Source organism: Fusarium coffeatum (assembly GCF_003316985.1).
Source record: "Fusarium coffeatum strain FIESC_28 chromosome Unknown BRIP53273_contig_24, whole genome shotgun sequence".
NCBI classification, from domain to species: Eukaryota; Fungi; Ascomycota; class Sordariomycetes; order Hypocreales; family Nectriaceae; genus Fusarium; species Fusarium coffeatum.
Window position 1 is genome coordinate 98,064 of NW_022157821.1, and position 13,343 is coordinate 111,406.

Here is a 13,343-nt window from a genome sequence, read left to right on the forward strand (position 1 = left end):
TTGCTGCGGTGAAGATTTGGTGGAGAATTGTGATGCGAACCCCTTGACTGCATGCCACGTCACGCCGCTAGTTTTCATGAGATCTTTTGAACCTATCAAGAACATGGTGATATGATATGATTGTAGAGTTATCTTATATTGTAGCTATATAAGCCGCATTGATTGATTTGTAGATAACATATTGGGTCTTTCTGATAGCAGGTGCACGCTGTTCTGTATGTGCGCAAGAATTGGGATTTAGAAGGCATCAAATCGCAACAATGTTCCTTTATGTTCATTATAAATCTGTGTGTGTCGCCACTTTTATCAGAATAAAAAATAATAAGAGAGGAAGGAGCTAAAAATATATACCCCGAAAGGCCATGGAGGTAATGACCCAGACCTGTCGTTTTATTCTAAAGTCTAAGTAGGTCTGCAGACACGTTTGTGCACCTTTAATCGTAAGTGATCATATGTAGTAAGAGTTATAGCTCACGGACTTCTTCACGGTCTTATACTAAGCTTGAAGTCGATAATATAGGTGCTTTTATGACTTGTCCATGTTAGGAGTTACGCCGAATATAGTACAGGAAGTTTGTAGCTTTGCATCGACTGCTGTCATGATAAATCGATCAATTCGAAGCGTTGAAGGATTGCCGATATGGAATTATAACAACTATCAGTCTTGTTAATAGTCCTCTTATCAATATCGAAGAGTCTTGTAAGCGGTTCAGGCCTCTTGATATTACTTCACTTGCGTGCCTATATGACGGGCCGACTTTGCCTTCAAGTCAACAACAACGGTGTGCCATAGATATGTAGTAGCAGCCATCCGCGTAAACTTCTCATAGCCTATAGTCTTGCCAATGATCAAAGACTCAACGGTCCGTTGATTTAATTTGTACAACTTGATTGCTGATCAAGGTAAAAGCTTGGAGTAAATCAGGAACTCAAAGGCATGGCTTCAGCTGGTAATCACGAATTAAAATAGAAACAGGGCCAACCAGATGTTAAATATAGGTATGATGCGAATGAGCAGTGACGCATGCAGAGCCAAGCTCACTAAGCTTCCGAGCCCGTTGCATCTGGATGCAACGCACCTAGAACCATATTTGTGTCGGCATATGTCACAGATTTATGTTTACTAAAAGACCTATGCTTTATTAACGGCAGTTGTACTGTTGAAGTCTGTTACTATCTGCATGTGATCCGTGCCAGACAGAGCGGTGCCCTTCTCTCTATACTTTTGATAATACTACAATACATCAATAATTCGTTATACCTTGGAGTTGAACCATAATACAGATAAATGTAACTTTTCTTGGAATAGATATTCCTTGAGTCTGCAACAACCGAGGGTATCCGAAGTCATGCCCGGATGCCGAGTGAAGTCTTGGCTCAAAGATCAGAACATTAGCAAAATAATTTAAATAAAGGTCAAAGAGGATTCTTTCAGATATCAAGCATTAAGAGATTGAACAATCCTATTTCCCTCGACATTCTATTTCTTATCTTCTGCCCAGCGCATGGAAGACAGAAACACCATGAGGGCACAGCATATTTAGAAACCTGGCACGGGGGTACTTGACCCTACAATGAATAATGACGATGCAGGAATGTCCACAACCCGAAATATCCATCTCGATGCGTACAAATGATAAGCCTTTATCAGCAACTTCTGCTTACTTTACCTGCCAATTCATTGCTCCCGTTACCATCTGCCGACGACGTTTGCTAGCTCCAACACAGTCATGTCGCAGAATTACGTCGGTATTAGCGCTCCTCGCCTCACCAACAGCATAGCACTGTTTATACGCATAATTCTGACAGCTTTTATGTACCAAAACATGCTTTACGCTTCACTTGGCTGCATACCTGGCTCATTTGCCGTGCTCACTTGCCGACGATAGTGGATCATCTTCCCCAAACTACCCCAGAATAGGTTGTGGGGGCAAAAACAGCCGCAGCCGAGATATCAAGCTCGTCTAAGTCAAAGTGATATAAGAACACCAAGCCAAAGCCATCAAAATGTAGTAGACTCAGTAACTCTTTTCAACATCTTTTATTATCTTGCCATTTTCAATTGTGCCTTCAACATGCACAGCGGCTTGGTTGAAACTCTTCTCAGCGCTCTCGCAGCACATTGGGCGCTGGCACTTACAGCAGTCACCCTTGCGTGGCTCGTGAGAAACAGATATCATCATGGTCTGAATAAATATCCTGGACCTTTTCTGGCTTCTATAACAGATTGGTGGAGGTTCTGGGATGTTTATGGCCAGAGACCTGAGGTTACACTGAGAAAACTCCATGCCAAGCATGGCGATATTGTTCGGATAGGACCTAACACTCTATCCTTTTCGGATCCTGCTGTTCTTAAGCAGATCTATGGTCTTAGCAAGGGATATGTCAAGGTATGTACTTCTCCCTTGCTGGCAACCGCGATACTAACTCTATAGTCCGACTTTTACATCGTTCAGCAATCAGTGGTGAAAGGCCACCGTCTAGCATCCCTCTTCAGCACAACAGACAATGACTTCCACTCCTCATTCCGCCGCAGTGTCAACTCTGCCTTTTCCATGAGCGCCCTTGTCCAGTACGAGCCTTTTGTGGACAACACCACCAAGCTCTTCCTCGAACAGACAGAAAACCTCTTCGCTAAGAAATCTGATGTTTGTGACTTTACCCAATGGCTACAGTTCTACGCTTTCGATGTCATTGGCGAGATCACTTACAGCAAGCGCCATGGCTTTATTGAGAAGAATGAAGATGTTGAGGGTATCGTTGCGTACCTGTCCAAGCTCTTCCTCTACGTTGCACCCGTCGGTCAGATCCCCTTCCTTGATCTTCTATTCCTCAAGAACCCCCTTTACCTCAAGCTTTCTCAGTGGGGTCTTTTCGACTCTACTTTCCCTGTTGCACGATTTGCCCGCGCTCGCATGGCTGAACGTCTCATTCCTGAGCTCCACGCCAATGATGCCTTGCCCACTAGCAACATCAAGAAACAGCCTCTCGGTCAAGATTTGCTGTCCAAGTTCATCGCTGCTCGCGAAGCTCGTCCTGATTTCATGACCGATACTCTCGTACAGACTATGGCCGTCTCTATGGCCTTTGCTGGTTCGGAGACTACTGCCATTACATTGTCTGCTGTTTTCTACTACCTTCTTCGAAACCCTGCTTGCTACGAGAAGCTCAAGAAGGAACTTGACGATGCTGCCAAGTCCGGTGCCTTCTCTGACTACGAATCCGGTCTTGTCACTTTCGCCGAAGCTCAGAAATTCCCTTACCTTCACGCTTGTGTCCAAGAAGCTTTCCGCATGCATCCCGCCCCTGGTCTTCCCCTCGAACGAATTGTCCCTCCTCAAGGTGCAGAGATTAACGGTGAGTTTGTCAAGGGCGGCACCATTGTTGGTGTCTCTGCCTGGTTGATCCACCACCGCGAGGAGATCTTCGGCCCTGACACCGATACTTACCGTCCTGAGCGTTGGCTTCCCGACCCTAGCCTCAACCCTGAGGATGAAGATAAGCGTATCAAGAAGATGACCGGTATGATGTTTCAATTTGGCATGGGTAGCCGAACATGCATCGGCAAGAACATTAGTCTGTTGGAAATTTACAAGGTTGTGCCAAGTCTTCTGCGAAGATTTGAGGTAAGCTTCACTCATTCTCTCATTTATGCAACGATATACTAACTTGAGACAGATCGGCTTTGACGACCCCAGCAAGGAATGGAAGATTATCAACGCATGGTTCGTCAAGCAGACTGATTTTAATGTGAGATTCACCAGAAGGGAACTGGTACAGCCAGAATTCTCCGAAAAGTAATGCTAGATTTTGTAATAAATAGAATATTATTCAAATTTCTATCTTCTTTTCACGATCTAAGCAATGCTGCTGCTCTTGATGATAGTTCCAAACGCATCGCCAATCTCGCTCAGAGCAACCTTAACAAGCTGCTCAGCATCAACACCAGGAATGTTTCGATCACCAACAGCGTCTTCGGGAATCAAAACATCGAAGCCACGCTCAGCAGCCTGTCGCGCAGTAGTCGAGACACAAACATGGGCCTACGCTCAAGTTAGCTTTACTCCTCGTCATGATTTTGTTTGACTTACCATATATCCAGTAAGAACAACCTTCTTCTTGCCCGTCTTATCCAAGATTTCCTGGAGATCTGTCTGGGCGAAGGATCCAGGAAAGTTCTTTTGGACCACCGCCTCTCCATCTCTGGGCTTGAGCTCAGCAAACTCCTCTGCAAGCTTTGTTCCTGGAGTGAAAACGGGGGCGCCCTCTGGGGTAGCATGCACGACGTGTACGATACTTCCGTTCGCAGATCGGTACTTCTCTAGGAGTGCGGCGATGGCTTTGCGAGATTCAGAAACGTTGGTGACTTGAAGCTTGCCTTCGGCATATTCGTTTTGGGCGTCAATGATGATCAGCACGCTGTCGCTGGGACTGGCGCTGGAGGGCTGGACGCCGATGAGTTCGCGGAAGGAAGTAGCTGAAGCCATTTTGAATTATCGGTGTAGATTGTTTGTGATAGAGTTGCTGCAAGTGTTGGATTGGGGCTTTTATACTTGTCTCGTCTGGTGATTCATGAACCCCTCACTGAAGCACCAATTTTGAGATACCCCGGTTACTAAGCTTAACGTGATAAAAAGGCGATTTCACGTAATTAGAAAAATCCCCGGCAGTTGATCAACTCGAATGACCCAATTAGTTACGCTATTCAAGTGGGATACATGACCAAGCACACGTTCTAGACGTTGTCTTGAGTCTCAGGTCCCTTGGTCCGAAGTCTAGAACGACGTCATTTATTGGATAAAGTCCTTAACTCTAACCAGAGATGGGCACAAAACCCGAGGTTGTGGATCACTTTCTGCATCAATCTTGAACATGTCCAACTACAGACAGACAGGATATGTAAAGAGAATATTGTTAATAAATTAATATTAGGGTATTATTATGAAACATTATCATTCTAGAAAATCCGGTATCCCATTTCCTAGCATATCCATCATCATCCATATTTATGGGGAGAAACTCCATCCATTCGTTCCATAACCATATGCACAAACATTTTTGGACTCCCACTTCAGAAAGTCGTTCAAGTCGTGATCCAGATTACATCCCATAGGCACGATCCCTGGCTTGATGGGACTCTTCTTATTATCCATTATATCAATTGACATCATGGGGCTCATAGGGCTGGACAAGGTGCTTGCCGTTGAGCTATCAAAGTCCTGTTGACTCTCTGCCCAAAGCTGCGCCCTCTCGAGATGCTGGGATATGATCTTTGGACGAATCGGTGTAGGTGATCTGAGTTCAGGTATAGGACTGTCCTTGCTTGGTCGGAGGATTGTGGAGGGTTCTATCATTGCCAATTGCTTCTGCTTGAGGACGTCGGCAAGGGCATCAAATGCCTTGTCTGTTTGACAGGGCGTGCAGTCTGCTGAAGACATAAAGGTATGTCTATGTTTGGGAGGGCTGTTGTTGATAGAGAGTTTAGGAAGTGCGGAGTGTCGTTGCTGGGCACGTGCGCCACGAGAGAGGTTGGTTGTTTGTATTTTGAGAGGGGAGCGTCGTAGGAGTGGTGTGTTATTGGAGGGGACGATGACGATTGGAGATTTTGTAAACTCAATTGGGCTTGCATGGCGGGAACTTTGTTTGCTGGAAGTGGTTGAATCGTTCCTCTTGATAACTGTGAGGAATTCTTCTTTCTCTTCCCAGCTGCCAGGGTGCAAGACGGATGCAGATTGGCTGTAGTGGTCTAACGAAGGAGTATAGGACATTGAATTGCGGACATCGTGAACGCCAATGCTCTGGATGAGTATCGGTCTTGATCGAACGATGCCATCTGTTTTAGACGATTGTGGCCAAGGTTGTTGTATTTCGACTGGTGTTATCGCTTCGGGTGCAATGACTGGACTGTCGACAAGGGAGGGTTGGCTGTCGATATCAGACTCGGGCTCAGATTCAACTTCAGATTCCAATCCCTGCTGTGCCCTGTACCTCTGCTCCCAAAAGTCGAACCCATTAAATCGTTTAACCATTGTAACGAGTGTCATGAACAATGCATGTCGAGGGAATAAAAGGTAAATAAAAGTGCAAGAACCGTTGAAGAAAAACTTGCAGATGAAACGAGCGTCAATAAGTCAATTGAGATTGTTATGAGACACGCAGGGAGGACGGGCAGATAATAACCGTAATAGTTAGACAAAAGGACGCCAATCGCATTCCGATCGCTTGTCATACATTTCTCGTATCTCATGATCCATCCATACGGACTTTTAGTTTGACTACCTATTGTAAGTGCAATGGGATGGTAACGTCGGAGGTTGGGCATGTTGCGAATGCGACCGACGCTAAGGTACCTAAGCTTTGGTGATGATTTTGCTGCTAGTGGTTGTTTTTTGTTTATTTTTGGTGGCTGGGTAGCGGGACAATCCACTAACACGAGTTAAAAATAACGAGTGGGCTGGGCTGTGTCGTGCCAACGATCGGGCCGGCCGGGAGAAGCGAGCGCGTCAATTGAGGCGTATCACGAGTGACGCAATTGGTGAACTGTCACTGTATCACGGGATTAGTTCGTCTGATGTTTGAACTTTGAAGGGACTACGCAACACGCGAGGCTGGTTCAGAAGACAACGTTACTGAGTTGTTGATCGTCGGATTCGCATATGACGTAATGTCCCAAGTCATTTTCGCTCTCGCTTACCCTATATGAAGCCGGAACATCACGTTAGTTGAAGAGAAAGAAGTGCTCTGGTACAAGAAGATAGTTATTTTCCACAGCACAAGGTCACGCCAGCTCATCTGTAAAATATAGTCATTTTACACATATATTTTATTCATCTGTAGTCGAAGCCAGGTCTCAAACGCAGCAAGTTGGTGTACGTATTACATGCAAATCCTTAATGCTCAAAAAGTTACGCCCCAACAGAATTTATCAATGCATCTCGGGAGGAACATAAGCACTCTCTTCTCTCCTTAAGTTAAGATCTACAGAAAGATGATTTTATCTATGTTGAATACGGTAAAGACATGATGCAGATGGGGATACTGCGCTATCCAAGCTACCCTCTATCACCACTTAACTACTGCAGGTTTGCTGTAACTCTGTTAGCGTAGCATCGTCCTCGAAACAAGCCTTGTCTCCACCCGAGCTATACCGCATTCTATTGGACGGGATTGTTCGTCACATCAGTGAAAAGCATTTGCAGTTTTGGCTGGTTTCAGACGCATTCCAGTCGATATACTTAATAAACTTTGTCTAAAAGTTTTAGGAGCAACCTTGTGACTGAAAACCAGCCGACTCAATAAAAAAGTCCCAACATAAACATGCATGAATATTCGATGGATGATGCGTATCAAAACATAAACAACTCTTGGCAGTTCAAATAACTTCTAACTTGCCATTTTGCCACTTTAGCCGCTGACGCTTTCTCGTCACAATCACACCTCAGTCACATACAGGGGGCATCATCACGACACAAGGGATGTCAATTGCAGCAAATAAAACAAACGTTTGAAGATATCACGAATAATAGAGAATGAAGACCGGAAAAACAGTAAACAGATTGACAGGATCAATTATCTTTAGTAATAGAAAGAACTTCCCCATGGGGCCATGACCCCTCTGTCCGAGGATCCCGAAGTAGGAGCCGCTAGTTGACTCCTTTACAGGGGCCAATAGTTGGGGTAAATCTGGGGTTCAGGGCCTTGCACCTCAGTATTTCGTGTCTTTTCTCCTCCCGGTCTCCTTTCATCATCAATAAACCTCGGGTAGCAACGTGCTCCGCTCTCCATGGACAACTCCCAGCAACAGCAGTCTATTCGCTTTGCCAAGAAGCAGGTCTCTAGGAAGAGAGCGACAAAGGCCTGCCTCAAATGTCGCAAGCGAAAGGTTAGGTGTGATGTCACCCGCACCTCGACGCCCTGCACCAACTGTCGACTTGACGGTTGTGAATGTGTCGTCGCTCGACGTGCAGATGCTTTGTATGTTATATCGCTGTCTCTATTTTTATTATCTCTAACATATGCTGCTGTAGCCCAATCTCCAACGGCCCCGAGTCAATCACCTCAAATGACATCCTTCGCGATTGCGAAGCCGTCGCGTCGGCGACATCACCAACTTCCAGCAATGACAACCCGCCAACTCCCATCGAGGAGGCTTCCTCCGCCCTACAAAACCTAGAAGAAAGCGAATACCACTCCGTACACCACCGCGATCGAGCCGATATCGAGTCACCGATTACGCCGACGCCCAACGATCCTGTCGAAGAGATTGAACGGCTCGAAGGATGCATGCCGACTGCATTTGACACCATGGTATCGACCGTACCAGTCGAGGAGCCCTGCGAGCCTGTCCGATCCCAATTAAAAGCGCTCTACTCGTCGATGCCGTTTTTACGAACGCTGAATATGCGCGATTGCGATTTTAATCACCTTAATGCGCAAGGATGTCTACGCGTACCGTCCAAGCCGATTCTCGACGAGTTCATTCGACATTATTTCCTATATATCCATCCGTTACTACCTCTTATAAACGAAGCCGACTTTTGGGCCGCCTATGATCCGATACCCAATAACGCGAACCCTGGCACACCCGTATCGATGCTTCTGCTGCAATCAATAATGTTTGCGTCGTGCACGGTAGGTCTACGCGACAATGTTTAGGCTCTGTCTAATAGTTCCAGTTCGTTCCGAAAGAATCCCTCCAAACACTCGGCTTCTCAACCATTCTCGAAGCAAAAGAGTCCTTCTATACTAAGGCCAAGGTACGCTTGTTATTGCAGTCTCGTTTCTTGATCGCATCTAACGTCGCAGCTACTATACGACTTCTCGACCGACCCCGACCCCGTCTCCATCGCACAAGCTGCTCTCCTCCTAACGTATTGGTGTCCAACCTTCCGCTCCGGTCCCCGAAAGCCAAACAGCAGATGGCTTCGAATTGCCATTCAGCACGCCAAGTCCTGCGGAGCCGACCAATACGAAATGCCCTCTATCGGTCTACACGTCTCGCAGCAAGATATGAAACGACGAAATATTCTCAAACGTATATGGTGGTGCTGCATTATTCGCGACCGTATAATGCCAATTTGCGTGAGGAGAAACATCCAGATATCCAGCGCTCAATTCGACTTTGCGTCATGCTCGCCGCTAGGATACGATGACATGGTGGACGAACTTGAGGCATCGCGCGTTTATAATATTGCGACCAAGCATAAACTTATTCTAGCTTTGGAGCGGCTGACGGAGCTGTGTGTTACCTTGACGGACATTCTGAGCTTGGTATATCCCACCGAAAGTATACCGATATTGGACGCCGCGGCACATTCGACGGCTTATGCCCAGGTGCAGGAGCATAAGAGGTCCTTGAGATGCTGGGCTGCTGCTACAAGACCACCTCTGGCTCTTAAGGATCTTCCTCCTAACCCTGGACTATATGAAGACTCCGCGGTCCTGTTTACGAATTTGGTCTGGATTTATTTCCAGTAAGTCACCAAAATGCTAGCTCGAATGCATCCTTTACTAACAAAATCACAGCGCCAGCCAAGTAGCAGTCTGCAACTACGAACTTCACCTCGGCCTCGTTCTTGGTCTTCTAACACAAAACCATACGTCCGCCCAAGAAACACAATTCCTCAAGAACAACCGACGAGATTTAAGAAGCGCCACGAAAAGCATAGCAGAATGTTTCGCTCGCCTCCATCCACACCGATTAACGCGCTTCCTACCGAGTAGTGCAGTAGCATGCACAGCCCTACCACTTGCGATGCACATGGTCGACATCAAAATGTCTTCCGCCTCTTCAGCCGCCGAGATCTGGGCTCGACCGGATGTCGCATCGAAACAGTCACGACTAAATGTTCTGATCCAAGTGTTCAGAGAACTTCACCCGAAATACGATGGCGTGCACTCTATCTCCAAGACGATTCGGTACTTCATGGAATGTGTTGGCGCCGGCGAACCTGCGCAACAAATGTTGCTCACAGACAACACCGACGTACTCGCCCGAAGTCCCGCTCAATACCTCCGACTAGCCTTGACAATTGATGTGTGTTTAAGCCAAGATCGTCTTGTGCAAGATAGCGATTTCCCCGCTGCCCTTCGACGCTTCGTCAACAGGAACCAAAATCTCATGCCCATACTCTTAGGACAGCCCAGCATCTCGATGCCGATGCAAGTACAAATAGCAAGACCAGCACCATTGCCCCGTCCACTCTCACCGAACACCTATGCAAAGAGCTTCTCAAGGTGGATGGAAGATGATCCCACTGTTGGCTTTGCTCTACAGATGGGCATCGATATTGGCACCCCGCAGCATGTGGTGCAAGAAGTTACTGAACGAGCGTATTCAGATAGCACCGAGGAGGTCGAGGAGTCATCCCCAGTGTCTGAAGAGTCGCAGACTTACGAGATTGCCGACAGGACGAGCACGAGTAGTGTGTCGGCGCCGGAAACCACTGAAGACTTGCTGCAGCGTCTGGAGGGTGCGGTTAATTGGGCCCAGAATGATCAAGCGTTCTATTTTGCACAGGAGATGGGGCTGCTTTCTAATGGTCTTGGGTTTGATCAGCGATATATGTAATTGGGTATTTACGTACTATTAATCAGCTTGCTGCGGCTTCTGTAATGAATTACGAACGATTATCTAGCTTCCTCGACTTGGAGGTTGACCCGTCCAGGAAGCTCGAGTTTTGACCTGTCTGTAGGGGTGAACCTTCAGGTCGAGGAAGCTAGATAATTGTTCATAATTCATTACATGCCAGATAATCAATGAATTATGATATCAATTGTATAAATCATGAAGATGAAATGATCGGGCCCTGGTTTGCCCCATGCTTTTATTACATCCTCCACGCCCTCTCCACCACCCCCCAGTATAAGACCTTGTACACCTCCGTCGTCAACAGCCTACCCAAGGAATATTGAACTTCTGCTCACAGGTCCACACTAATAGCCTCAAAACCATCCAAACAGCCCAGCACTGATGAAAGCCAGCAAAGGCGGAAATACCCAATGCTGCGTCTCCCCGCCCCCAACAATAATCCTACTCACAAAGCCATCTGTTACAGGCAAAAGAATAGCCACGCCCATCGCTTTAGCCATGAGTTTCTCGTCACCACTAGACCAGATAAGCGTGAGAAGAAGGCCGACTGAGATGTTTCGAATGCCCCAAATGCGCATGAGGGCGTAAGCGAATTTCTTGGCTTCGGCATCTTTGGGGATGGGGAATTCGAGGGCTGTTAGGTGCGCTTCAGGTCGGAAGCTGGCATTCAGCCCAAGGGAAAAGAGAAAGAGGGAGAGTGGAAGAGTGATGTTGAAGAGAATTGGGTGAGCCATTTTCCTTTCTTTGAAGCTGCTGGTTGGAGATATAATATGGATGGATTGGTCCAAGGTAGATGGTGGTCAAGGATTAGTAGCTGAATTGATAAGTGCCAAAGGTTGAATGTGGGATTTTATTTATACCTAAGATCTAGGAGGAATGGTCTTCTATATATTTGCAGTCTCACTCACCTCTTCGTCAGCTTACTTCCACGGAAGCTCTAAACCTCTTCACGGCTTACTGCTTACTACAGCATGGAAATTCGCGAGTCCGATGCCCGATGTGAAGGATCTCTAGTGGCTGCGCAGCCAATCAAGGCCCAACTGCTGATAAATAATCATCGGCTTTAAAGTATTTCCGCGTTTCGGCCGTTCAAGAGCAATGACCTAACTAATTAAGAGATGTGAGACTCAATTTCTGCCGTGCTTCGGCTCAATCCTAACAATTCGCTTAGAGCCGGAATAACAAAACAGTGACTATTCAATGATTTTTAACTTCTACCTCACAGCAAAACTGTTTATTCCCGATCAGGCATATTGTTGAAAGGATTATTGGGATCCGCCCTCTCCTCTTCAACACTCTGTATCGTTTTGACAACCTTTGCAGGAGCTCCCAGGGCGATGGAGTAAGGAGGCAGGCTCTTCGTGACAACTGCACCAGCTCCAACAGTACAGCCCTTTCCAATGGTAACACCAGGAAGGACCACCACGTTTCCTCCGATCCAGCAGTCGTCCTCAATGCGGATAGGGTGTCCGAACTCGACGAACTTGATCCTTGAGAGGACGCTCGTTTCGTGGCCGGCTGTGTAGAGGTGTACGTTGGGGCCCATTTGCACTCTGTCGCCGATTATGACGAGACTGGTGTCTAGGATTGTCAATCTGGAGAGAGAGGTCAGAAATTACAGTCTAGCCGTCGAGACAGGAAGGAGAGAATACCCAAAGTTCATGAAGCAGTTCTTTCCGATAGAGACGTTGCTTCCGTAGTCTGGTGTGAAAGGCGCCTCGATAAATGTTCCAGAGCCAACCTTTCCGAGCATCCCAGACAACATCTCAGTACGCTTCTTCTCGATCTCCTCATATGTTCCGGTGTTGGGATCTAGATTGTTGAACTTGTAGGATAGACCGCGTGCTCTGTGACGGCCCTCTAGCAACTTTGGGTGAAGAGGGTCGTAGCTACCCCGCAGTCAGATATCAATTCGTCAGCTAGAAGTGAATGGCGTGTCGTACAGCATGCCTGAGATCATCTTTTCATATTCTTCGCACCAGGGGACATCTTTGAGAGTTTTGGCGATCTCGATGATTTCCTGGTCTTTTTGTTGTTTGGCCATGATGGAGGTTCAGGTCAGGTGAGAGAGGTGGTGGTCAAGTCGGAGGTATGTACAGTATAAGGGCTGCTGGTTTCTAGGTTCTTAGAAAAACAGAAGTGTAAAAGGAGAGTAGAGAGAATCTTAATCTTTAAATTGTCGAGATGATGAGGTCAGTGAGGGTTTAACGGCGGAGTGGGAAGGCGTATCCACAGATCATGCTACTCCACACAGTACACTTGGTCTCGGTCGTGGGGCCGTACCGTCCACGAGATAGTGCACTACATCAAGTCACAATGGTCTGAAAGCGGCATAGAGTAAATGTCCATTAGAACTGCGTTCGTACAAAGAGAATGTCCACAACTTCTGGCAAGAGTCACAATCCAAGGAATAGGCGATTCCAATTTCAACAAACCTGTCAATATGGTACCGCATCAAATCTTGCTACAGTGTAAATGGGACCTCCGCAAACACGAGGTTTCGGCGGAGACTCCGCCAGGGGACTAATACCGCAATGGGTAACTATGTCAACTCGGAGATCCATGTTCCTCAACTACGATTCGGTCAGTCGAAGAGTTCAAAGGACGGAGGCCCGTTCTATACACCGCAATTCCTCAACGTGACTAAAGTTTGAACCAAGTCAAGACCTGTTGAAGTTTCGGTCTCCGAAAAAAAAAAAAGAAACAAGAAAAAGCTACGTGATTATGACCCATTCACTCAATGCAAGGAGAA

General features: G+C 46.8%; 5 protein-coding genes across 5 annotated transcripts; 2 read left to right on the forward strand and 3 right to left on the reverse strand.

Moving 5' to 3' along the window:
* Positions 1-2,075: 2,075 nt before the first annotated feature.
* FIESC28_00868 (uncharacterized protein) lies at positions 2,076-3,801 on the forward strand (the record flags this gene model as incomplete). The annotated part of the gene is made up of 3 exons (XM_031155019.1): positions 2,076-2,390; positions 2,436-3,626; positions 3,679-3,801. The coding sequence occupies 3 exons, from the start codon at positions 2,076-2,078 to the stop codon at positions 3,799-3,801; spliced, it is 1,629 nt and encodes a 542-aa protein (XP_031020959.1).
* Positions 3,802-3,857: 56 nt separating this feature from the next.
* Positions 3,858-4,487, reverse strand: FIESC28_00869 (uncharacterized protein; the record flags this gene model as incomplete). The annotated part of the gene is made up of 2 exons (XM_031155020.1): positions 3,858-4,043; positions 4,092-4,487. The coding sequence occupies 2 exons, from the start codon at positions 4,485-4,487 to the stop codon at positions 3,858-3,860; spliced, it is 582 nt and encodes a 193-aa protein (XP_031020960.1).
* A 519-nt stretch (positions 4,488-5,006) lies between these two features.
* On the reverse strand, positions 5,007-6,029 carry FIESC28_00870 (uncharacterized protein; the record flags this gene model as incomplete). Its single annotated transcript, XM_031155021.1, has 1 exon — positions 5,007-6,029. One exon carries the CDS (start codon positions 6,027-6,029, stop codon positions 5,007-5,009), a length of 1,023 nt encoding a protein of 340 aa, XP_031020961.1.
* Positions 6,030-7,783: 1,754 nt separating this feature from the next.
* Positions 7,784-10,570, forward strand: FIESC28_00871 (uncharacterized protein; the record flags this gene model as incomplete). The annotated part of the gene is made up of 5 exons (XM_031155022.1): positions 7,784-7,974; positions 8,028-8,631; positions 8,676-8,756; positions 8,806-9,473; positions 9,526-10,570. 5 exons carry the CDS (start codon positions 7,784-7,786, stop codon positions 10,568-10,570), a joined length of 2,589 nt encoding a protein of 862 aa, XP_031020962.1.
* Positions 10,571-11,825: 1,255 nt separating this feature from the next.
* Positions 11,826-12,635, reverse strand: FIESC28_00872 (uncharacterized protein; the record flags this gene model as incomplete). Its single annotated transcript, XM_031155023.1, has 3 exons — positions 11,826-12,186; positions 12,244-12,480; positions 12,535-12,635. 3 exons carry the CDS (start codon positions 12,633-12,635, stop codon positions 11,826-11,828), a joined length of 699 nt encoding a protein of 232 aa, XP_031020963.1.
* Between the last annotated feature and the right edge of the window lie 708 nt (positions 12,636-13,343).